We start from the raw sequence: 25,489 nt of genomic DNA, 5'->3' as shown, positions 1-25,489 counted from the left end.
CAAGGAGTGCAGAAATAATCTATGACTTTGTTATCAATGTGTAATCAGAGGTTTGAGTTGATGCTTCATCATTACTGTAACGTGGCCAGTTTTGTTCAAGAATGACTACCTGGAGCATCTCTGTAATCGACATTGGATTTGATGGTTTACACTCCCAACGGAAGCCGACTTTTCATTTCACCCCATTTGGCAATAAACACGAAACCAATCGGATCGCAGAAGGCAGCAGAAACACGCCAACGAGTAAGAAACGGTGCACGCTGATCTGCAGTGGAGTCTGATCCAGACTCGTCTTTGGTTCTTTAGATGTACAGGGCCCAAAGGTTTCACGATTGTCGTTTAATCCAACACTTTCCAGCAGAAGAATTACAGCAGTCATTAAACCACAGACACAAGCTTTTACCGATTCCTTTCTCTGAAACAAAACATAAAAGACAAAAACCTTCAGTGATGCGCTGTCTGTCCTTTTAAAGTTATCAAAATCAAATCTAATGCATGCACCTACTCAGTGAAGTAAAACCGGATGCACCGACAGCTCAGGTGTTATTACAGGAGCGTGAACACGATGCGAGTTTGTGCTCGATTTCTGGAGAACGTCAAGACGCAGCACCAGAAAAGCACGAGCTCTGGAGCGAATCGACTGACAAGAACACGGTCAGAAAAGCATAGAAAAACAGGAAGGAGAAATTCCTTAAAAGGTGTGAACGCGCTTCCTATGATAAAACCTTCAAGTCTGCATCTGCTTGAAAGAGTCCCCTTCGATCGCATGACCCCCAACCTCCTGCTACGGCTGGGATCCCTCAGTATCACTTTTAAATCGCTGATTAAAAAAAGATTGTCAGACTCGGGGCAGCGTTTGTGGAAAAACATCAAATCCGTGGCGGTCAGAAGGCGACGATGATGCTTTTTAATATCAACAAATTAATTTTAGCCCTTAAACATTTGAGCTTTTTAACTGCACTAAATAACTTAACCCAGTCATACGGTGGCAAAAAAGAACAGATCATCACGAGACTTCATGACCGCATATATGCATGTATATATTTATATATAGTATGTGAATATGTACAGACCAGAAAATATAAAAAGAAACTTTTCGCATGGAAGGCAAAAGAAACGTCTTCATTCATTAAAACATCTCACTTTAAAATAACCTCATTCTGGTGTATGAACAGCTGGCAAACAAGACGGTGAATAAAAGGATGCGCACGTGTTGTGCCTGAGTTTGAACTTGCGCTTACTTCCTCAGAAGAGATGTAGTGTCTCAGCCAACAAGCAAGCAAATCAGAGTTTAAATCTACAGTTTGGAAAAGTTTCTGGACTGATTTTTCCAGAGAAAAACGAGTTATTCCTCTGAGGTTAGACCTTTATAAAGTAAAATTAGGAGGGTGAAAGAAAGCTTCGTCTTTGTCACTGTAAAATGCTAAAAAAAAAAAAGAAGAAAAAAATGGAAAAAAAAAAAATCCCCTTTTTTCAAGAAGAGGCAACACACAAACACACAAGCTAGGCTGGCAATCGACACACTAGTTTATCCACCTCATCAGGAGGTGGAACTCGGAAAAAGGCACGACGGGGGGGGGGGTTAGTCTTCAGGGTCACTCCAGAGAGGAAAAGAAGGTTGGCTCTGACGGCCTCCTTCCACCCAGAGGCTGCGTGGTGACGAAACCATCACCAAAGGGCAGACTCTCTGACTGGCTTCATCGACCTTGCAGGACCGTCAAATTTGTGCTACGGAGCAGAGCAGGAGTCTGGTCTGAGTCTGGTCTGAGTCTGGTCTGAGTCTGGTCCGAGTCTGGTCCGAGTCTGGTCCGAGTCTGGTCTGAGTCTGGTCCGAGTCTGGTCCGAGTCTGGTCCGAGTCTGGTCCGAGTCTGGTCCGAGTCTGGTCCGAGTCTGGTCCGAGTCTGAGTCTGAGTCTGGTCCGAGTCTGGTCCGAGTCTGGTCTGAGTCTGGTCCGAGTCTGGTCCGAGTCTGGTCCGAGTCTGGTCCGAGTCTGGTCCGAGTCTGGTCTGAGTCTGGTCCGAGTCTGGTCCGAGTCTGGTCCGAGTCTGGTCCGAGTCTGGTCCGAGTCTGGTCCGAGTCTGGTCCGAGTCTGGTCCGAGTCTGGTCTGAGTCTGGTCTGAGTCTGGTCTGAGTCTGGTCTGAGTCTGGTCCGAGTCTGGGTCTGAGTCTGGTGTCAACACGGTGGACAGGCTCTGACGCCATCATCACTGCAGCTGGACTCTGTACGCACAGATGAGGAGCTTGACCTGAGGAAAGAGCCGCAGAGAAACAGTTAGCACACCTTTATGGAATCTGCAGATGCTTTAAAGCAGGGATGGCCGCTGTCCTGCAGGTTTTAGATGTTTCCCTGCTTCAGCACACCTGATTCAGATGAAACGGAGCTCTTCAAAAGACTGTTAAGTTCTGAGGCAGCCTGCTAATGATGCATTGATCTGAATCAGGAGTGCTGAAGCAGGGAAACGTCTAAAACCTGCAGGACAGCGGCCCTCCAGGATGTGGACATCCCTGCTTTAAAGCAAAAACAGACTTTCTTTAAGTCTCTAAAAAAACTGAAATAATCACCCAGTTTTTGTCAGAATCACTGGAGGTCGATGTCACCTAACTGCATTCCTGCTCGCTCTGAGGCCGTCTTGTATTCACAGACCCTGAATTTCTATGCTCAAACTGGAGGATCAGCCTCTAAAAATCCTATCTCAGCTCATTTCTACTCCTTTTATGTCGATGCTAAACATGTCTGACCACATGTCCGAGTCTGAGTTATCAATCATCCCTTTGATGGTTGAAAAATACCCAGAAAAAAGGATAATCTGTCAGATTATTTAGCAGCCTTACAGGCAGCGGAGGCTTTTACATGCACGTTTAACATTTTAAGTGTGTGTGTGTGTATTAGTGCTTGTGAGTCACCTTTGCTGTTGGTGCTTCTGCTAGACGAATGAAGAGTTTGTTAATGCCTGGAACCGGGCTGAAGGAGTAGATGAAGTGGCTGTCCTGAAATGTTGAAGCCAAAAAAGAAACAATGAAGAGAAACCAGCATATTTCCACCTTAAAGAAACAATAGAGATCTATGTGACTGCCTTGTCTTAAGGTTTGCTGACTTTAGTTATGCACATTAAGGGGCCTGTGCAGGTCTCACATGGAGATTTGCTTTTAATGGCAGTGGTGTACCTCTAGGGGGAGCCAAAGAGCAGAAAAATAGCCAAACTCTCTTGTGTTACTTTAACATTAAACGTTTTAAAGATTCATGTGAAGAATCCCAACAAAAGGACACAAGGGACAGGATCATTTTAAGCAAGATTCCTGTAAAAGTTCCTGTAAGATATGTTTCCTATGGAAATGTGGAATGAATACATTAGGCTGAATAATGCTTTCATAAGGTGGTTGTAAAGAAAATATTACGAATGGTTAGAATAGTTATTAAAATGGAGAAGGGTCTGCTGGAATTAGGTTTTAATCAAGTGTTGAGTGCTTTATTGTTTTAAGTATTGGTCATGTTTATTCACTGGAGGCAGAAACGTGAGTGAAATACTTCATCAGAATCAACAACTTTTAAAAAAAAGCACAAAGTGAAGCTAACACGATGAGGGATGGGAATTGATATGATCTTATTGACACCAGCGACACTATCCGTGTGTCTTATCGGTCCGGCTTCTTTACCGATTCTCTCATCAGTTCCTGACCTCATTTTCTTTGAGCAAACAAGTCTGCGAAAGGTTTTCTGCAGCATCAACTGAAATCTCACACAGAGCAAACCCTGGCTTTAGTATCTTTGTCAACTCCCGGTGAACACAATGCTAAACCGATTAGAATAGAAAATCAACAACTTAACATCCTTTAAGCCTCTAATCTCAGAAAACTTCACTTAAAAATCTTTTATACCAGATGTTAAAAGACAGTGTAAGCTGACCTACCTGAAAGGGGGATTTCATACTTTTGAGAAAGGGGGCCAAGCCCTTCACAACTAAATTCATGACCCTTATTCACCCTTTAAATCACTCATCACTTTCCCCGTCTGTGCAGCAAAGCAGCAACAAAGTCCCCTGGAGAAAAATGTGTTAGCCGTGTTGCTAATGTTGCTAATATTTACAGTTCTGTTCGGTTTGTAAACCGCAGCACTTGTGCGGTCGGTGTGCAGAGTATCATCGTGGCACTCTGATTCTGATTCTCTCCAACTCTGCTGCCAAATTCCCAATAAAGCTGCTCTCATTCACGCATGTTTCCGCCGTAACGTGTTGAAAAGGGTCTGGAAATGCTAGCAAAAAGTGGCCCATGAAGACGACACATCCCAACATTTCTAGACTGCTAATCGGCTCTGATGAAATACACATATCATTCAACACTGCGTTATCTGGAAAACCCGTGAACAAATGAATCAAAAGCAGCGTCTGTGCAGTGATTTCGACCATATTTACATGTATGATGAAGTTCACGGCCTCCTGAACGCGCCAATCAGTACACATGTTCCAGCTCCTGCTGGCGTCGATATAGGAGCTGATAAGTTACGAAGCTCCAGATTACAAAGGTTTGGAAAATGTGAAACCGGTTCTCAGTTCCCATCCTTTAATACGACTTGTGACATTTAAGAACATGGATTTCTAGTTATCTGTAAACTGCTTCAATTTGAATGACAATGAAAGCCACTATAAAAGGTGTAAAATCTAGGGGTGGGAATCTTTGAGCCCCTCACGATTCGATTACGATTCAGGGGCTACGATTCGATTATAAAACGATTGTTGATGGGTCTTTAATTTCTGTATATCGATGCACTTTTTCACAACTTTTCTTTTTGTCTCACTGAATAAGCATTCATAACTCTCAAAGTTGAAAAACAGTGCATTTGTAATAAGAAACAAGAGTAAAATCAATTTCCATTAAATTTGATTAAACTAATGGAAATGCGAGCAAACTGGAAAGTTATGTCGGGTGGAATCGAGTTAACCCCTAAATTCTGCTGCAGCGCTCCTGACCCTCCGCAGCAGATGTAGAAAATAAAAGACAACGTGTTCACGGAGGATCATATTTCCCTGCACTAAACCTTGAAAACGTCACAATAACGTGCTTCTTGTCCAGTTCACTTCCGCCGTCGACGTTGTAGAAGCCGAAGTGTTTCCACACATCTGCTTTTCAATGAGAAGGAGCTGTTGGGATCTCACGGCGAGGTTGGTAGCTGCGGTCAGCCACGTTTGTTTTCCTCTGTGCGGCGTGTCCGCTCCCCATAGGGTCCCAGAGAGGATGCGTACCGCGCTTCTTATTTCTGCATTTTAGAACCGTCCATATTGCTTTATTTAAATTATTTAAATTTGGACGTTTGTGAATCGATTCAGAATCGCCCACGTCCGAATTGCGATGCATCACCCCTAGTAAAAACCGGACTTATTTTGGAAAAATCTGCCCCTGAATTAAACTGTACAGGCTGTAAAGGCTTTTATGTGTTAAATACATCTTGTTTGTTCCGCTAAGCCTCTCAGTAAAAGTGAGTCATGAGTTTTTGAACCAACCAGGAAAATGGGCAACTGGAACTTGTCGTTGAGCACCACAGCGTGAACGCTGCAGGGTCCGCAGAGCCTGGCTGTGATCTCATTCAGGAAGCTGGCGTGGAAGATGAAGAGGAGGATGCCCGAACCTGGAACAGCAGGGAGAGACGGAGGTATTGTGGGAGATGAAAAGGTAGTTTTTTTTAGAAGCAATGTGGGCTCAACTGATTTATCGAGAGAAATCTCAATTATCTGTCCTTATAAATACCAAATAATACCGTAAAGACATATAAACAGCAGTATTTGTGTGATTTAAGTTAATGTGAATTGATAAGTTTGATAACTATTGGAAATGTAGCGTTCTTTGCATCTTAGTCCACTTTTGTTTGACATCACAACACATCCAACAGCAGTTGTACAGGCTACCATCTTCTCTGCTTTCTGAGGTGGTGAAGATGTGCATTTACATAAATAAGTAGGTGTTTTACCCTCTGGTTGTGGCTGTGACTTGAAGCCAAACTCCATGGAGAAGTCCGGTCCCTCGCAAAGCCTGTGGCAGGCCAGAGGGAAGACGGGCTCCAGCAGCACCAGACGGGACTCAAAGTACGCTCGGATGGTGTCTTCCGCCACACTGGACAGCCTGGGAGACGGACACATGCACAGAAGGCAGATTTTACGCTGCGGTGCAACAGAATAGCACATTCAAATGGTATTTACAGTCTAAATGAGTAACCTTTGACAACATCTTTGACTAAATTAAGCCTAAATTTTTGAGAAAAACCACAAAATACCCAAAATATTTGAATTCCTTCCTTCTACCTCACCAGTTTCATCGGTGTGGAGTCATACTGAGAGCTGTGAGTGGCACTTACATGTTGATGTGATCTTTGACGAGGTCGTACACCAGCAGGTTGTTGCTGACTTTGGCGAAGTATAAAGCAGTGTTCTTGTGTTTGGACGTGGTGTTGCAGTCCGCTCCGTACTCCAGCAGGAGGCGCACTATGTCAGTGTTCCCTCTCTTACACGCCTAAAGGAAAGCAAATATTTACTCACACGATTTTGTAAAGATCCCATCACTGCAAATCCCTCTAAATAAAAAAACAAAAGCACATTAGTTCTTCTTCTTCTGCACCAAAAAAGCCAAGTTTTGTGACATCTTAGGATGTGGCGACTCAAATTGATCGCATTCGCCAGCAGCCTCGTCCTCACCCCTCATATTTTTATGTAAAACATAGAAAATTGATTCCATTTCTGTAAGGAAAGATGCCGGTTTGGTTTTAAAGGTTCCCTTTACTAATATCCTCCATCACAAACAAAATTTTCATCACAACTAGGAAGCGCTTGGGCCATTTCTATGGAGATTTGGTGTAATCCAGCACGCCTCACAACTGTTTTTAAACTGCAAATAACAGATTTCTAATGCTCGTCTTTCACAGATTACTCAACCAAGGGAAGTTCCTGCCCTTCCAGGTTTGTGAGTCTACTGGCAGTCGACTTTCTGGATGCTCATGAGACATAATCATTTTGTGACATCACTTTGCACGATTGTAATCTTTTGCATCTGTAATTGCAATGGTGGACAGAGAGGGAAGTAACAATTAACTAAGACCAATACAAACAAGGTAACTGTCATAAACCTGTTCATACTTCCATCACAGCATATGAGCAAAAACATGACTCCATACTTGGCTTTGATAAATAAAGTCCACCAAAGAGCACACTGTATCATACTAAACGTGTCTACAATGACCAGACGCGTCCGTGATACATGCTGCACCGAAGAACGATGTCTACAAACGTAAAAGAATCCCTGAAATATCACATCAGCCTTTTAGGGGAAGAACATCTGAAAACTGAAGTTGAGGTCTGTTTGTGAAATGCAGCTTTACCTTCATCAGAGCCGTTTCCCCTCCGAGCGTCTGAGCGTTGACGTAGGAGCCTGCCTCCAGCAGGATGGCAACAGTCGTCAAGAAATTCTGATGGCGAAGAAAAGAAACAATTAAACAAAATGCACGGCTTGTGTCTCTACTTCTGACATCGTTTGTGTTTGGTAGTACGAGTTGGAGTACTTATTGCTTTCTTTCTTCTGCTCTGGGAGTCAAAACCCAGCATATAAGAACGCATTAAGTTTACAAGTAAACGGTAAGTTAAGTATATAGTAGGGCTGGGCAAGTTAAGGGGTTATTATCGCATTAACTCGTTAATTATTTAACGCCAATAAATATTTTATCGCGCATTAACGCAGGTTTTATTTTATTTTTTTTTTCAAATTAAAAATCACTACGCCACGGACCACCCTTGTTTTATTATTTATTTCATTATTGTACGAGTCTGTTGCTCTCAGGCTTTTATTTTGTAAAAGTCTGTTGCTGTCTGCTGCAGAACCGGAAAAGAAAGTAATCGGCGGATCCACCAAACATGGAGAAGGGAACGGAACTTTTACTCGGCCATTTTCATTTTAAAGTTCTTCCAGACGGCGGAGTCGACAGAACCAAAGTCATCTGTAAACACTGCCAAGTTGAATTGTCTTCTCAGCGTAGTAGTTCCAGTCTAAAATATCACTTAAAGGCAAAACACACAACTGATAGCAGCAAGTCATTCAAGGAAACAGACAGTGGAGCGAGGCTTCTACATAAAAACTACAGAAAGATGCTGATGTTAAAAGTGTGTTTGCACAACAAATGTTATGGCACTTTCATTCATATGGCAGCACATTTAAAATAAAACTAAATGCTAAAAGCTATACACTACTTTTGGATTCATTTTTGGATTTTGCGTACAAATGTGATTAATCGTGATTAATCAGGGAAATCATGTGATTAATTAGATTAAAAAAATTAATCGTTGCCCAGCCCCAATATATAGTAAAGTACATTGTCACAGTGCAGGTAATGACCCCGGACTCTTGTGTGAGAGGCTGAATCACCTTTTCGGCAGCATGCATCAGTGCTGTGGTGCCGTTCTTCTGCCGAGCATTCACCCTCACCCCCTTCTTCATCAGTAACCTGAGGATGTCGTCCTGTCCCCCCGCTGCTGCCAGCATGCACAGCGACATGCCGCTGACATCCTGCGGACAGACAAATACAGAGCTACAGCATTACGCACTAAAGGGGGTAAAATAAGAGGATTCTCACTGAACTGCAGCTGATTAGGTCCAGGCTCGGCTTGGATGTTTACACTGAGGCAAATGCATCATGTTAGTGAGCCGAGTTCCTAAAGAAACTGAAGGGGAGCCATGTTCATGTGCACATTTCAGGATCACAAACTGTGCAAAACTAAATATGCTATACATCAAACTTTAATATCCAACCCTCCTAAAAGGAATACGCATCTTTTTCAAAGCAAAATATTCAAAAATTAAGTCAAGAAGCATTTTTATTGTACAAGCAGTTCCTTACAATACTTGGTAGGAAGCATCAACTGAAGGCAACATACAGTAAACAGGATGAAGAGCAATATGTGCTTATACAGTAGCCTTAAAAAAAAAAAAAAAAAAAAAAAAAAAGAGTTAAAAGAAAATGCATGGGAAGAAAAACAACATCACCAGAAAACAAGGGTATATTCCAAATACAACTATGTGTAACTGCAATATATGTTGTAACAGATATTTCCCTCTTTTACAAGCAGCGACACGGGAAGAAAACACTCCTTAGACATTAGTGGAATGGGCTGAATTAGGCTATCTGACCCTAAAGACTTTGGTATGAACACTGGTTATTAAGCACAGGTTAATTACAAGTTCTACTGATGCTAATACAAACACTTCTACCTGTGACAAAGACAAGCACCTTCTCCTGTTGAACTAAAAATAATTCAAGTTTTCTAAAGAAAAGCTCTGCAAAGTCGACACGTCCAACTGAACAACAAGAGCTCGCTGAGAATCCAGTGTAACAGAAAAGCTGTGATGAAAAAAGGGTTTTGGGACTGAAATGTAACAGCAAGGCTCACACAAACAAATGAAATGCAGTTTGAACCCGTTTTCAATATTCAATCTGAAATTTTTTAAGTTCTAAAAACGTAAAATATTTCCATTACGAAACAGCACATTCGTTAAAGAAGATAACACTTGTGGTCTTATCCACATGAAATGAGGAAATGAACCTGTCCACCGGTGAAATGTCCAGATTAAATTCTGTTAGAGATCGTGCTTGTTTAAAGAAATCCTAAATAATTGGATTACCAGAAAATGTTACCAGGATCTTACTCGTTTTTTTAAAACCTTATTTCTGGCATAAAATACGTTCATCTACTCAGCGATAACAGTTTGGTGAAAGTCGGCGTCCTTCGGGAGATATTTAGATCACTCGAGATCCGCGTACATCCATATAACAGGACATAACAACAACACGGCAGCTCTGAGCTAACAGTGCAATAGTACGCCTTCATTCATTCATTAGTCTTGCAGAAATAAGACAGATAATGGCTTTTTTAGAGGCTGCATTGTCGGTGAAAGTCGGCGTCCTTCGGAAGATATTTAGATCGACGTATATCCATATAACAGGAGAGAACAGGGCAGAGACAATACAGCCTCTAAATAAGGCATTATCTGTCTTTATTTCACCAATACTTTAAGACGAATGAATGAATGAACGCGTACTATTGCGCTGTTAGCTCAGAGCTGCCGTGTTGTTGTTATCCGGGGAGACTTTCACCAAACTGTTATCGGTGAGTAGATGAACGTATTTTATGCCCGAAATAAGGTCCAGGTTTTCAAAAAACCCGAACTTCTCCTTTAAAGTTGATGAAATCAACTATAATAAGGAAACAAAAACATAATAAAATGAATATAATATAATAAGGCAACACGATCTTGGCTACTGGATACTACTGACAAACATCCAGATAATATAAGTTTAAAAAGAAATAATAAAAATGAGTGTAGTGTACTTCACCTCAAATAAGGTACACCGAATACAATAAAATGTTCTAAACAGTCACTGTGTAGCGTTACAAAAAGCTAACAATACTCATGCGGAAATAAACAAAATGGTAACTGGACAATGATCAGCGGGATCCTAAATAAAAAAATAAAGAAGGTTACCCATGTTGCATTAACAGGTATGTACACACAGAGCTACTACACTCTAACATCAGAAAGGAGGGTATGTCATTACTGCTGCAGGCTACCTACAGTAGAGGCTACTGGCTAAAGCAAGAACATAGCACACTTGGGCTAGGCGCTAAGGAATTGTGCAAAGCAACTCAACTCACTCCTCACGTTGGAGAGATTGGCTGAAAAACTTCTGCTGGTAGATTTTTCTATCTCATCAAAATACATGAAATGCTACAGAAAACGGTACAGAAAGAGACGGCAGACGTATAGATCGGCAAGTTTCCAAGTAGAAATCCCACGGTTGGATGCACAGTCACTGAGGCCATCTGTGCTCTGCAGAAAACGGGAGGGAAACGCCCCCTTCGCTGTAATCGAGCCTTTCAAGCAACTCAAGCCACGAGTTTCACCGTCACGAAAGCTCGACTGGGGGATAAAGTTACTGCTTTCCATTGCCAGTGAATCCAGCGGGAAAAGAAGTTCCCATTTACGTCTCGATTACACAACTTCACAGAGATAACCTGCGCTGGTCTAACAGTGTTTTATACAAGCATACGATATGCAACACAAATCTGCTTTTTCTGAGCCAAAGCTACAGTAGAAACATCCTTACTTCCATTCATTTTAGAGTATATTCATGCAATAAATAGCTTGATCAACTGGACTTGATATTGAAAGTATTAGGACACTTTTTAATACGTGTATAATTTGAAAATGGCAGGACTGTCTGTAAATGCTGTCATCTACGTGGCAAAAACTCACATCTGCTGAATTTTTGAGCCTCGTTCAATTCAACTTTAAAGCCACAGTTTTCTAAAATCTTCACCGATCAATTGTTTTTTTGTGCATGTCCATGAGAAATATCTACAGCGACAGATACACGGGACCATCCCACTCAATGTTTGAAGTCTGAGTCTGAGTCTCTGGCTCTGGTGGGATCATTTGTTTGGCGGAGACCACAACGCCTCTTCTTTTCAGTGACTGAATTGAGTTATGTACGAAATATTTGACTTCCCTCCACGTTCTGCTGCTCAGCGCAGGTTCAGCAGCTAAACACGCGTCGCAATCCTTTTTCCCTGGCACCTTCACCAGCTTACAGAAGTCTCCGAGTTGACGCCTCACGGCTGCCTGTTCCTCTTCGCTCCACAGCCTCTTGTTTCTCTTTTGAGGCTTGACACCGGAGGTGGATTTTTTTCCCGTTGAAGACGCGGGCGCGCTTTCCTCAGGAACGCCGTGGCCGTGAATCGACGGCACGACCTGCGCAGCTGTAGGGACACTAGGTGGGCTTGTGTGGTAAGTTGGGGGGCTTGAATGGTTCAGGGTTGTGAATGAGGACATGATGGGCCTATTTCTGTCATTCAGTGTTGAGAATGCAGACACCAGGGGTGAGCTCGGGGTGTTTAACTGCGTGTACGTAGGAACCATTGAGGTACTCGGGGCATTAAAGGTAGTAAAAGAAGGAATCAGTGGCGAACTTGTCGTCTCGTGTGGGGTAAACACAGACGGGGGTAGCATACTCGAGGCATTCTGCGTATACAAAGAAGACAACGACAGACTTCGGCTGTTTTCTGATGTGTACACAGAAGGCATCAGGGTGTTTGTAGTGTTGTGCGGGGTAAATGTAGGGACCACTTGAGTGTCAGTAGAATTCAATGGTGTGAAGGTAGACATCAAAGATTGACTCGTATGGATCATATCTGCACTACTGTAACACATGGAAGCGTAACTCGCAGTCATCTCATGGGAAAACGGTGACGAGTCTCTTAAGTCGGTCGGTGGCGCCATTGTCATACAACAGTCTGAACTGTCTCTCAGGTGATCTGGGTTCACTGTTGTCATGGTGCACACATCACTGGTGTCTTCCTCTTCCGTCTTTGTGGTTTGGACGGCAGCTTTTAGACTCTTTGGACTCAGAACTTTCTCATTCCCGTCAGACTTATGCTGGTTATTTCTCCTACGCATCGTTTGTAGTGTGTTGTGCACATAGTTTTTCACATCTGTCCAAGATCTTCCTCCGAGATCTGGTTCAGCAGCTATGCAGGCATTGCATTCTTTTTTGCCAGGAACCTTCATTCTCGTGATAAATTCACTCAAGTAACACTTCACAGCCGCTTGCTCCTTTGCACTCCACGGTCTTCTCTTTAAAGCGGCCTTCTGTCCAGTCCCTAAGAAGAATATTGAGAATCATTGTAAAACAAAAGGATCACAAGCTTTATCCAATCAAGAAAGCAGTAGTTTTACAGTTTAAGCGTGTACTTTTTATAATAAAGTCCTGAAAAGGATCTGAAAATACATTGCTTTAATACTTACAGCTCCATTACAACTGAGCAAACTTCATCTTCAGAGAAAGACTGATACATCAATGCACAAAGATCCAACAGAACAGAAAGGTACCTACCATCTTTTGCAGTGCTCGGTGGACTTGACGGCAGTGTTCGATCCATTTTCAACAGTTGTTTGCTCACTTCCTCCAGCTGGGAAGCATTTTGTGAGAGCCTGTAGCATTCCTGGCAGCTCCTTTCCAACACCTTTGCCACTTGATCCAGTTCAGGTTCGCCAAGGCTCATCAGCTGCCAGCAGCTGGCGATTTGCTCTCTTAGTGATGAAGATAATAGCGCGTCTGGGTTTTTAACCCCGCATTCCACGGCCGCCCTTCGGAAACAATCCAATCCTCTGATGAAGGACGGACCTTCGGTCCTCGCAAACAGGTACGGGTTCGTCGTCGACACGCCTGCTTGCTCTCTGTTTTCCACGAGCAAGTCAATGGACAAAACCATCCTGTCCGTTAGCAGCACCAACATGTTCCGTCCGTACTGACCTTCTAGCTCCAATCTTGTAAAATTGGAACCCAGCTCCAACTCCAACTTAGTGCTTTTCCTCACATGATCTGCAGAGGGCATAAATGTCCCCCCGGTTTTTCTCTGAGTGTACGTTTGCATCAGAAGCCGACCAATATTTCCAACCCTTCCCCTATTGAAGAGACACACATCTGCCAACGTGGCTTCGCTGAGCTTTTTCCACGTCGACATGCTGGGGCTTTCTTTCAACTCCTTCCTCGCCTCATCCTCTTCCCCTGTAATGAACGTGTGGAGTTTGATCAAATCTTCTGTCACAGTCGATTTGTCCACTTCCACCTTCTTGATCTCTTGTTTTAGAGACTGTGCAAGTGTTTTACGTGAAAAAGACTCACTCCATTTTGTATCGAGGAGATGTATGAACTTCTTCAATTCGCTTTCCGTTTCGCTGTCCTCCGTCATGCGACTTTCTCCAAAAGCTATCTCGGCAGCTCGTTTCAAAGAATAGCCGATCTTTGAGACGAGGGAAATGGTTTTAAACTTACTGGAGCAGGGGTCAAACCCGCTTATTTTTTTCACCCCTTCTACGGCTAATTCAAATCTGGATGGCAGACATATTTCATGCAAGTACTTCACAGTCTTGTCGAGTTCGGTAACAGCCAGCACAAATCTACCCAATTCCCTCATCTTTTGTGCAATGTACGCAAACTGAGACTTATCGTGGTCATACTTAACAGACAGCGTGTTGCCAAATTTACAAATGAGGGGATCGATTCTGATATGCTTTGAGATGTCATCTTGATGCATGATGTGGATTATCTCCTCGCAGCTTGCAGTTAGGAACTCCGACATGGGAAGCAGTCGGGAGGAAACACTGCGGCACCTGGTTCTTTTAATCTTTTCAGAGGATTTCTGATCTCCCTTTCTGACTTTACACGACCGCTCGTGTCTCCACAAATCAGTTTTGCGATAAAATGCAAAACAGTGCTGGCAAGGCAGGAAGTCCCGAACAGATACGGTCCGTTTCTTCGCCTGTTTCTTGTTCACAATTTCTCCCTCTCCGCTTTTGAGAACTTGGCAATTGTGTTCATAATCTCCTTTATTGCGAATCTGGTCAAGCAATGTCTGCCTGACTTTGGAACCTTTGGGGAAATGTATAGCATGGGCAACATCCGTTTCCTCAGCGTGCTTCTTTTCCAAATGCTTGGCAAGTTGGGTAAAAGCCATTTTGCAATACAAACAGAAGTGCTTTTTGGAAGATTTTTTCTTCGCCTCATCTGCATGTGTTGGCTTAGTTTCAGGCACTTTCTTACGGGCCCTCAGACTTGATCGTGTTGGCTGGCTGATCTCCACAGTTTTTCTGCAGCGCCGTAATCGCGTTTTAACCGGCTCCGTTGTGGCCGACTCAGAGAGAACTTGATCCGCGCCGTCCGATTTACCCACCGCCACATCTTCTGCCTCACCAGTTGAGCGATTCGTTTGCCTGGTGCACCTGCGTGTTTTAGCTGCGTCATCCTGCTTTTCAACCATCCTTTTTTCATTTCTGGTTATATCTGAATCATCAGTGTTCAAACTCATTTTGGCAGATAAAGCACCCTTTGCATCAGCTGATGTCTGATCCTTCTGATTCTCCTCTCCTTGAGTAAAGTCACCACAGCCTTCAGTTATAGTGTCCCCATCTTGCTGCATTTTTTCATCTTCCCTCTCTATCGCTTGCTCAGTGGCAGGAGAGCTTTGCATTTTGTTATCAGTCTTTGGACAATCCAAATTATGGGGGATATTCTCTCCTTCTTTTGGAGCACCCTCTTCATTTCTTGCACTCTCAATGTTAGCAGTGAACCTAAGAGCACCACTCGAACTTCTCTCTTCAATCAAGCTCCTTTCGCCTTCAAATGACCTCTTCTCACCAATAGTACACACCTGCGAAAGAACAAGTATATGTAAGACTCAATGCCAAATCAGATCTTACTTAAAAATGTGAGTGAACTTAACACACAAACATTTAAGGAACTAAGTGTGATAGAAAAACAAAAGCTAAAATTTGTTTTGACCTTTGGTAAAAAGGTGGTGGTGATGTTTTGTTTTGATGTTGCTTTTTCGAAAATCTTTTGCACATTTTTCTTTTTTAAATTGTTCAGCACCTTGGAAATGCCCCATCAAGATCCAGGCTCATTCAAGCAAAAGTCAAGGTGATGGCCACACATCACGTTTTAGCCCAAGTTGAGTAACAAAAACACCCTGACACCTTTAAAATATTCAGTACAAAAACCACATGTGACCCATTCGAGAACAGTTAATGGCTTTATTGGATCAAGCAGCGTATTGACATCGTAAATGTCTAACCAAGTAGTCATGGGGTGTCAGATGAAATGCGACATGGAGTGAACAGAAAATGAACCGATACTAAACCTGCATGCACGGCCTACAATTAAAGCAAATAATCATATTACTGTTGTATTACCGGCTTTAAATACCAGTGTCAGTGAAACTGAAAGTGCTAATTTAACAAAAAGCGTCTTCAATGTGGCTGAAACATCAAACAAAGTGTAGGACCTGCTAATGTACAAATGCTAAAACATTGGAGCACTTTAACAGCGTCCAGCCATTCACATGCATGGTTTTAATCACCGATTTATATGTGATCTGTGCTTAAAATGTTCTCGTCCAAGGATTAAAGATCTTAGCAACATGATGGTCACTAATGCACGCTGCATACGTGTTCAATGATGATGACACATGTTCTGAAATCATATACATTATGTACCTGCTTCATCTTGTCCAGCTACTTCGTGTTTTCACCGTCTTCTTCCTTCGGCTCATTAACTGCAAAGAAAGATGAAATTATAATCTCTAACGTCCGTCCAAAAAGAATTCCTTTTCAATATATGATGAAGAATTAACAATTTTTAGGTCATGCTACTGATCTGGTGCAAAGCTGGCATGCAACAAAACATTAACAAGACAAGGCCGAGTGTTTTTATGTTGATCCTTTTCTAACTTTAGACACCAAAGTGTGACAAAATCCTTCACAAAGAAGCCATTTACAGCTCTAATACACATGACTAACCCTCTGAGAAAATCCCTTAATGATAACCTCCATCTATCACTGCACCGAAACATAAATGAAAGGGCAATACGGCCGATACATCAAAACTAAATGTAACCAATTTAATGAAACCAATAATTTTCAGATTGAAACCAACCAAGTTCTGCTAGATAAAATGCAACCAAAAGTTGTAATCAAACCAAATATCTATTATTACGAAATACTACAGTTTTACAACATCTGAAAAAGATCACATTTAAAAAGAAAATCTCATTCTTACCTGGACTTGTCGCAGATGAAAAGGTGTTTTGGAGTTGTAAGAAACATCTTGAGACGTCGATTTAACAGTAAAAGTCTGTGGATGTAGATCTCGAAGACTTTGGTGGAAGAGTTTGGAAAATATAGCCCCAGCTCCCGTTTTTTAAAGCCTTGAATAAGCCAACTACTGAACTCCTTTGAATTCAATGAGACAAGAGTCATAGCCGGTGAAATATATGGCCAGAATGAACAATTTAGTGCTGTACTGTAAATCTATTAACACAGGGGACCCTATGCTGCTCCAAAAGGTTTTTTTTTTTTAAGAATCAATGACCAATTGTGTGCCACCTGTTATGCGTTTTAACAATCAACACACTGATCATTTCGTAATATATCTAAAGTCTGGGTATATAACACGTCTGGTATGGTCACAATAAAATAAAATGCTTTGCACATTTCGAACAAGCTCAAAAGTTTGGGTACACCTTCCTATTTATTTTGCACGCGTACATGTGTCCAGATGTTTATGCATTTGGCATTTTTATCCAAAGCGTAGGTGGTTGGGGGCTACTGGGGGTAAAACCTTTCATGCAGGGGATTTGAACCCAGGTCACCCACATGAAAGGTGGGAATCTTACCTCTACACTATCCAGTCCAGATGTCTGCTCGCTACGTTGCTTCTCCCCTCATAGAATGCAGTGCAACCCTTCTGTACATATATTCATTCTCCAATGACCAGTGTCTATCAGACACGGCCTGACAAACACTGGCCATAAACTAAATTTACATCGTTTTCATGCTGGACACCAATCACTCCCACACATACACGCTCGGGGCAACCAAGGTGCAAGCTGTAAAATGTGCTTTTGTCTTTTATTTTAGTGTAAATAAAATAAAGTTGGATGGAGAAAGAAAATAAGACGGTTCTATGAAAAACATTTAGAAGGAGTGGGCGCATACCTCTTGTTCCAGATTGTAGTCCTCTTTGGAATTTAGAGCCAATTTAACGGACATGTAATCTCCACTTTTCACAGCGTCTCGCAACTCGCCTGACGGACAGAAGGCAGAACCAGAAGGAGATTAGAGCCACAACAAGAGTTGAGAAGCTAAAATATGCTTTATGAAACACACAAATAAAATGGTAAATGCTGCATCATATTCCATATCTATTAATTTGTATGTATTATGCTTCAACTGTTTTGTTTATTCTATTTGTTATTTATAATCTATTTGTTTTATAAATAGCTTTAGTTTTTCAGTTTAATGATTATTAACCAGCTATTTGTTTAGATAACAACCCAGAGGGAGAACATATGCAGACTGGAGACACACCACCAGAGGTGGGTAGTAATGACTTACATTTACTTGAGTAAGTTTTTGAAAAAATTATACTTCTAGGAGTAGTTTTAAATCTCTATACTTTTTACTTTTACTTGAGTAGATGTGTGCAGCAGAAGCTGTCCTCTTACTCCGCTACATTAGGCTACAATGAGCTGGTTACTTTTCTGTCATTATTTTTATCCCCCCGCGTACGCCTCATTTTAATGTTTTATTCTGACAGAGAGAGAGACTTCCACCAAAGGCTCTACCACCTGACTGTGTTCCACCAATCAGACGTAGCCGTGCAGTCTCGTCACGTGACCATACTCAATCTCAGCGGCGGGACGGGTTAGCTTTACAGTTTACAGTCGTAGCAAAATGTCAGAACTTATAGTCATACTTATAGTTTACTGTTTTTTTGCACATAATAGCATATATTTAATATTTTATACTTTTTCTAATTTTACTTCTTTTAATATTTTCTTATTTTAAGACATTTTCAGTCTTAAGTGTTCAGTGTTTACTGTGCTGTTAGGGAGAACGAGAGTCACAAAATTTCCAAAATGAATAGGTCTGAGTATGTATTACAGAATCGACAATAAAGCTGACTTTGACTTTAGAATCAACGGTCAGAAAACAGACACAGACAAGAAGGAACGCCCTTGGCCTCATACTTAAAGCATGTTTACCTTACAAAAAGTGCAAAAGCAGTTACATAAAGGCATCTTCTGTGTCAACCAAAGCAAACGCACATTTCAGCATTCAAAACTCAACATCTAACTTGTGGAAACATGTAGCAGTAAGTTTCCTAAATTCGTTTTTTTCCCTCGTGGATAGGCGAATGCTGGTTTTTTAGGTTACATTTGTTTTAAAAAGTATCTTTTTTTTTTTTTAATTGAAGTACTTGAAATTACCTGGATTATTTTCATTTAAGCTATTTTGTAATGAATTCATTCATTTTAATTTATTTTATTGACTCTAATTTGCCTAAAGATGATTATTTTTATATTTTTGTCTGTCTGATTGAATGCTTGTGTTAACAAATAAATCAGACGTTACTCAAGTAATTATTTGGATGACTACTTTTTACTTTTACTTGAGTACAATGTTGGGCTACTCTACCCCCCTCTGCTCACTACGGGGTGAGTACGTCATTTGGATGGGAACAAAAGCGGTTATCTGACGTCTCGTTGCAGGGACAGAACCTCCAAACAGCAATCATTGTGCACCTGTGCCAGGTGAGAAAGAAAGATACTTACTGGGGGATAATGGTGGACCTGACAAGATCTCATCCTCTCCATTGAGATGCTTCTGGAAGTCATCCAGAGTCATCCAGTCCAGGTTGAGGTCCATTCCCAGGCTCAAAGTAGCTTGGCCCTTGTCTGTGCGACACACAATGCAGAGTGATGATGAGCCGAAAGGTTGAAATGCTGAATTCGAACAAGCGCCTGTTCTCTCTGAAGGTAAAACTGAAATCAACGGAAACCTAGTTTGTGTTATTGGACGTTTGGAAGCTGCGAAGAGAGCAGACATACCAGATTTGTCTGTGCTCTCTGGTGGGTCCTGGCCGTCATCACATGCCATGAAGAGTCTGGGCTCGCTGTCCTCTCTCCTCTTCCTCCGGTCATCGGTCGGCGTTCTCTTCTCCCAGCCTGGACGCTGCGCTTCCTCTGGCCTGTCCCGACGTTCACGGGAATCATCTGCTGGTCGCGGTTTCTCGTCATCACGCTCGTCGCTGTCCAAGCTGAAGCCGTGACTCTGGCCAGATCTGGGGACTGAGGACAGGAGACCGTTCTTTGTTATTATACAACATATTTATGCTGTTAATCACACTTTTGGCAAACAAGTTTGTGCCTTGGCATTCCTCATAAGAGTAGACTTGGTTGTTTTAGGCCTGTTCATAACGTTGGAACTAAACACACATGGAAAAAAAGGCTCTTGTATTCACATTGTGACACATCTGCAGTCTGATTTGTTATATTTATAGGTCTGTTTAAGAGCTGTAACCAATCAAACTACAACTGCATGACATTACAATTGATTGGTCAGAAGGTCCAGTCTCTATTCTCAAACTTAACCGGCTCTTATGCACAACTTTGCATAAATATGAATGAAAAAAAGGATCAAATAACGCTAGAAATTAAAAGCCAAAAATACTCAAACGTGTGAGGGTTTGGATTATTGAGGCCAGGCACGTTTTCCAGCCGTGCTCGTACATACCCTCTGACTGCTTGGTCCGCTCCGTCTTCTCCGGCTCGGATTTTTGTGCAGTGGAGTCTTTGCCTGATTTGGAAATCTTCTCGATCTTGCCTAACAACTGATGTCGGAACAAAAAAAGGGAAAACACTGTAAACAACTTTTGCTTTTTCATGATCCAACAAATAGAAGCTTCCTGTAATGTGCTCATGGCTTTCTTTTACATCTTAGGTGGTGAATTCCTGTACCTTTGTGGGTTTGCTGCTGCTCTTCTCTGCGACAGCTTGATGAACCGGCGGCTTGCGGGGGGCCCGATCTTTCGCCTCGCAGTTTAACAGGAACTTTTCGAACAGGTTCGTCGAGCCGCTGGCGTCCTTTTGTCCCAACGTCTCCTCCTTAGTCACCTCCTCCTCCTTAGACTTGGAGGCACTCGTGGCTGTGATGGAGGACGATGACGACGACGAGGATGTAGAGGAAGAAGCAACTTTGGGTGGTGCTGATGTGCTCTCGCTCCCTTTGCTCTTAGCCTTTTTATGCAGGGTGGAGCTATCACTTGAGTCGGATTGTGGAGCGGTATCCTCCTTGCTTTTACATGTTTGGATCTTAAGTTTCAGCAGACTGACGTCTTTCTGGGTGGCATCTTGCTTTTTACTCTTTTTGTCATGGATAAGGTCCTTAATGCCCTGCAGCTTTACTTCCCACTTCCCTTTCTTTGGCTTGGATTTATCATCCAAACCTGCCTTTTCCCCAGACTTTGTAACAGCCTCTGTTGATGCAGAAACCTCCATTTTGGATTCTGACGGGCCTTCACTCAGCTCATCTTCTGGAGGAGCAGTAGTCTCATCATCAGAGGTTTCAATTTTCCGCTCCCTCTTCCCTTTCCTTTTCTTTCCCTCTTCTCCCTTGTCTTTCTTATGTTTCCCTCCCTCTTTTCCCTTTTCCTTCTTGTGTTTTTTGGAGGGAACGGGCTCGTCATCATCCTCTTCAGAGTCAACAAAGCTCTTTTTTGTCTCAGTCTTTTTCTCCTTGGGAGGAGAAGGTGGAGTTGGGAGTCTCTCCTCTTCGTCGTCCGTTTCTGGCGCTGGGAGCGGCCTCGGCTCCTCTTTACGTTTGTCTTTCTTTTTCTTCTTTTTCTCCTTTGGAGGTGGTTCATCCTCCTCTTCTTCCTGGCTCGTCTTCTTCTTCTTCTTCTTCTTGATGGGAGCCTCAGTCGGAGGATCTTTGTCGCTTTCGCACTCTGAGTCGGCATCAAACACGTCACTCTTTGTAGGGAGCTTTTGGGTAAAAATAAGAAAATAGAAACAGGGAATGCCACAGTGGTTACTTCTTACATCATTTTTCACAACCACTTGAACATGAAATCTAATCTCAGACAGATTCTCCATCCTAATTTGAATGATTATAACCAAAAAGATCTCAACTGCTTCCATCTCATGATCCAGTGAAGCAAACACCCAGTGCTGTGGAAAGAATAGGGGAGCTCACGGACTCATTTCACAGCTTTCAATGCTACAAACACACTAAAGCTTTGACACTATTGTGTCTTCGCAGTTTGTCTATTCCACTATGGTGGAACAGAAAGAAGAAGAGTCAAACTATGGTTGTTGATACCAACTAAAAGTTAAGTAAAGCTTATGTAAAAACACTGATAAAACTAAATAAAAACCCACTAACATATATCTATATTTTAATTCTGCTTTGCTTTGCTTTGATCCTAGAACTTCTGTCATTGAGGTGGTTAAACCGTCTCTTAATAATCAACCTGACATTTTTTCAAACCAAACATAAACACGCTTCTCTTTCCGAGCAGTCACGATGATTAAGAGTAAACACTGTGCCTGATAAAGGCTGTGTACGTACAGGCATCACTGTTTACAGTGGGAATAATAAGCTGCTCTCACTTACCAAACTCTTCTTGGATTCGGCCTCTTTCTTGGCCTTGACGTCGGCCTGTTGTTTCTTAAAAGCCAAAAGGACTTCACGACAGTCCTCTAAATGAGCCTCTGGCTCCCAAGTGTCATCATCTGAGCAGTAATTCTTCCAGCGGACTCTGTAGAGCACTTCACCCTGAAAACAGAGTGAAAAGGGGAAATATGAACATCTAGTATTACCCTCCAGGATGACCTGTCACACTGGTTAATAACTGTCAGAATTCAACTTCTAACCATGTTCATTAGCCAACAGAATCCACAGCTAATGGTTGAATGTGTGCAAACAATCCCGACAGACTTGACAAAACAACTAGGGAACAAAACCTGGGTAACAAAAACACATAAAACTGGCAAATAAAAGGCAAATAACTGGGACAATTAAAACACAAAAAAGTGCACATTATAGACACACAGTTACTGACATGGCCCACAGATTTATTACATGGGAAAGCAAGCCTGGGCGAGACTAAACAGTTTGGATTATTATACATTTTAATGTGGAAAAACACCACCGCACCAGAACAGAAGAATTTAATCTTATACTTATAAGGTGACAGGAACGTATCAACATGGCTGACTGACAGCTCAGACAGCAGTTGTAAAATAGTCCAACTCTATAGCTTAAAAATGTCCAGAAGCAAAACACTATTTTTCCACCAGAAGTTGATCCGTTTCCACACTCGAGGGTAAAAAACTGTGTTTTTCACAGAGAGCAGAAGCGATGTAATATCCTTTAAAAGCTGATATTAAGTTGCACATTTTAATACAATGTCTGCATGGAGACTCTGAAGATGCTACACTGGGGTGCTCCCCCTCAAAAAAAGAAGAAGATATTAACACAGCAGCATCTGAAATCTAAAAGTTGCAGAGAGGTTTCCATCCAATATCCTGTTCAGACGGGGAATATAACAAGCTTCACGGCTCTGTTTAACGTCTTCTTGATGTCCCTGAGTTTTTGTACCTCCTCCAGAGAGACTAAAATTCAAGGCCAAGATTGAAGCAATGCCGTCTTTGTGGCACTACTTCATTAAAAGAGACAAACCGCACAGTAACCAGCTCCATATTTGTGTCACACTTATCAAACAAACGCTGATTGAGTGTGTTCAAATGATGATGCCACTTTGTGAGGGGGTGGGTGGAAGTTTCTTTAATTATAAAAGAACAATATACGCAGGTTTGTTCAGTCAGAGAATAATAAAAATTACTTTTAAGATGTGGTTTCTAGCTCTGCATACCTGTAAATATTTCACATAAACTTAACTTTTTCCTCAATCCTTTGAGAGAATAACTTCACTCAAGAGTGTCAAAATGAGAGCAAAACTAAATATTTGAACTGATGTGATGAAAATTGTAACAAGACCTGACACTCAAGGAACAAAGAATTAAAAGAAGGGATCCCATATGCCCTCACGCAAAACTAATAAGCACTCAGGTGAAAGGCTGGCTGATATTTCAGTGTGAAAACGTGGCACCGTCATGTCAAAAAAACATCGCAGAAAGAAAATGGGAGAGACCACGACTGCAGAACCACAAAACCAACTCATCAAACGAAGTGGTTACTAACTTGGTTATCACCAACGACACCACAGAAGCCTCAGAATACTGACAGAGCTTAATTATTTTCCTTCAGGATGTCATCAGTGGTGTAAACAACACTGTTTACAGCTTCCACTTGGATGGGGATACGAAAGGAGACGACAGACAGAAGCCTTAACTGCAGTTTTCAGGTCATTTCCAAAACTCTTTGCAGATATGTGATATTTTGCAAGTTACGTTTTGCTTGCACCACTCAGCAACTTTAAGCTTTTCAAAACTATACACTATTTCCACACAGCTGGATGTTAGATGTTCAAATCCTACCGTCCCACAGGTAAACTGTTGGCTGTGAGATATTCAAATATAACAACACAAAGTGCATCAATTTTATGTTATTTGTAGTCGAATTTGGGAGACTTTTGCAGCTGTCAACAAATAATAATGACAATATTTCCAGTTGTTGGTGTACCTTTTTCACTCATCCTACATCCTTTGAGTTGCTTTTTGATAATAACTTTTAAATAGGAGGGTCAAGAACATTTAAATGGCGTTGCAAAGGATAAATAAGGCCATATAAATATCAAATACTAAATTAGATTACACTTTCTAATAGTCAAAACACTACAGAGATGCAACTCAAATTAAAAGTGTGAGTAAAGTATCAGCTGTGGTCATTCTCTGTTTAAGTCAGACTGTTTAAATATCTACACAGCTCAAAAACGTATGTATAGAAAATAAAAAGCGTGTTTCTCGGTCAGCTGGTGTTGTTACAAGTGCAGCAGTCACAATGCTAACGTGCTAGCTGACGTTGGTCCAATTCACATGAAAAGATTCCGTCATTTTTCTATGTTTACCGCTGGTAAAAATCACGCCAACGTGCTAAATGTGTTTTTTTAAATCACCAAAATGCGCTACAAAGCAGCAGCAGCCGTGATGAAAACATTTGTGAGCTTGCAAAGAGCGTCCGTCCTTGGCCTCAGCAGGGGAGAGGCGAACGGACATCATGGGACAAGTTGTGCAGGGAAGCGATGCGCTGCACGGATGAGCAGAAAGCGACGACGAAAAGCAGCACAAACACACGATTAAGTGACTTAAGAGCATCCTGTTATGTACAAATGTGTTCAAAATGCATTTTAAGAAGATGTTTTGTTCATATGATGAGTCTGACGGTTGCTGAAGGTGGGCAATGCGTCGTGAGAGTACAAAAAAAAAAAAACAGCCATGTTTGCCCTGTTAGCCGGGCTGTTAGCTTAGCGGTTAGCCTTACCTCTTCCACCCGCATGTCAATGATCCGCTCCACTTCGTATACATCTTCCTCTTCGTCCTGTTCGCTGTCCGCAGGCTCGACCCTGTCGGTTTCAGCCGCCATGGCTGCTGTGTTTGTACGGTTTACTAAAATTACGCTGTTTTGGGTTTATCACTCGGAAAAGGCCGCCGTGTTGACAGTGTTGGGACTATAGCGCACCTGGCGGTAGTGTCTGAGCTGGGTCTGCAGCTCGGAGGGTTGTACCGGGCGCAGACCAGCTACCGCCCATGCTCACGATCAGTGGCGGTTCTAGACCAAAATCACCATGGGGGCCGAGGTGGGGCCAGTGTGTTTTTAAGGGGGGCACATTTATAACCATATATAACGACAAAACATTAGTTTATTTTTTATTTTTCACAGCATGATATTACACTATCTATTTAAATTACATGGCCATTATCTCACTGTAGTAACAAGGAAAAATAGAAAGGAAAAGATTTACAATGGTCTCAAAACATATTGCCTATTTTCTTTTACTTGTTTAGAGTGCTCCTTATTAAGAGCATCTGCCAGAGTTGCATTACTTCTGACCGCTATCTGGTGATCTCTCCACGCAATCATTGCCTGCTTGTGTCGGTC

At 42.1% G+C, this 25,489-nt stretch overlaps 1 protein-coding gene across 2 annotated transcripts; it reads right to left on the bottom strand.

Annotated features, from left to right (window-relative positions):
* Nucleotides 1-1,928: 1,928 nt before the first annotated feature.
* mphosph8 (M-phase phosphoprotein 8) lies at nucleotides 1,929-25,091 on the bottom strand. 2 transcript variants are annotated; one of them, XM_075480051.1, is made up of 14 exons: nucleotides 24,872-25,091; nucleotides 22,043-22,204; nucleotides 20,386-21,411; nucleotides 20,162-20,258; nucleotides 19,477-19,716; nucleotides 19,201-19,323; nucleotides 17,582-17,670; nucleotides 8,399-8,539; nucleotides 7,362-7,448; nucleotides 6,345-6,499; nucleotides 5,961-6,112; nucleotides 5,497-5,621; nucleotides 2,906-2,989; nucleotides 1,929-2,247 (listed from the first exon to the last, which is right to left on the bottom strand). In XM_075480051.1, the coding sequence occupies exons 1-14, from the start codon at nucleotides 24,971-24,973 to the stop codon at nucleotides 2,206-2,208; spliced, it is 2,625 nt and encodes an 874-aa protein (XP_075336166.1). In that variant the 5' UTR covers nucleotides 24,974-25,091; the 3' UTR covers nucleotides 1,929-2,205. The 2 variants fall into 2 exon arrangements, with proteins under 2 accessions (XP_075336166.1, XP_075336165.1); XM_075480050.1 differs by lacking the exons at nucleotides 1,929-2,247; nucleotides 2,906-2,989; nucleotides 5,497-5,621; ... (2 more) ...; nucleotides 7,362-7,448; nucleotides 8,399-8,539 and adding exons at nucleotides 8,962-12,687; nucleotides 12,921-15,237.
* Between the last annotated feature and the right edge of the window lie 398 nt (nucleotides 25,092-25,489).

Source organism: Odontesthes bonariensis, chromosome 12, assembly GCF_027942865.1.
Source record: "Odontesthes bonariensis isolate fOdoBon6 chromosome 12, fOdoBon6.hap1, whole genome shotgun sequence".
NCBI lineage: Eukaryota > Metazoa > Chordata > Actinopteri > Atheriniformes > Atherinopsidae > Odontesthes > Odontesthes bonariensis.
The sequence above is the reverse complement of the archived record's forward strand: the minus strand, read 5'-3'. Positions and strand labels throughout refer to the sequence as shown.

Coding starts and splice junctions, on each gene's coding strand:
- mphosph8 (XM_075480050.1), bottom strand. CDS start 24,973: ATGGCGGCTGAAACCGACAGGGTCGAGCCTGCGGACAGCGAACAGGAC. Junction 19,717..20,161: donor GCGGACCAAGCAGTCAGAGG/GTATGTACGAGC, acceptor TCCTGTCCTCAG/TCCCCAGATCTGGCCAGAGT. Junction 19,324..19,476: donor AGAGAGCACAGACAAATCTG/GTATGTCTGCTC, acceptor TGTGTCGCACAG/ACAAGGGCCAAGCTACTTTG.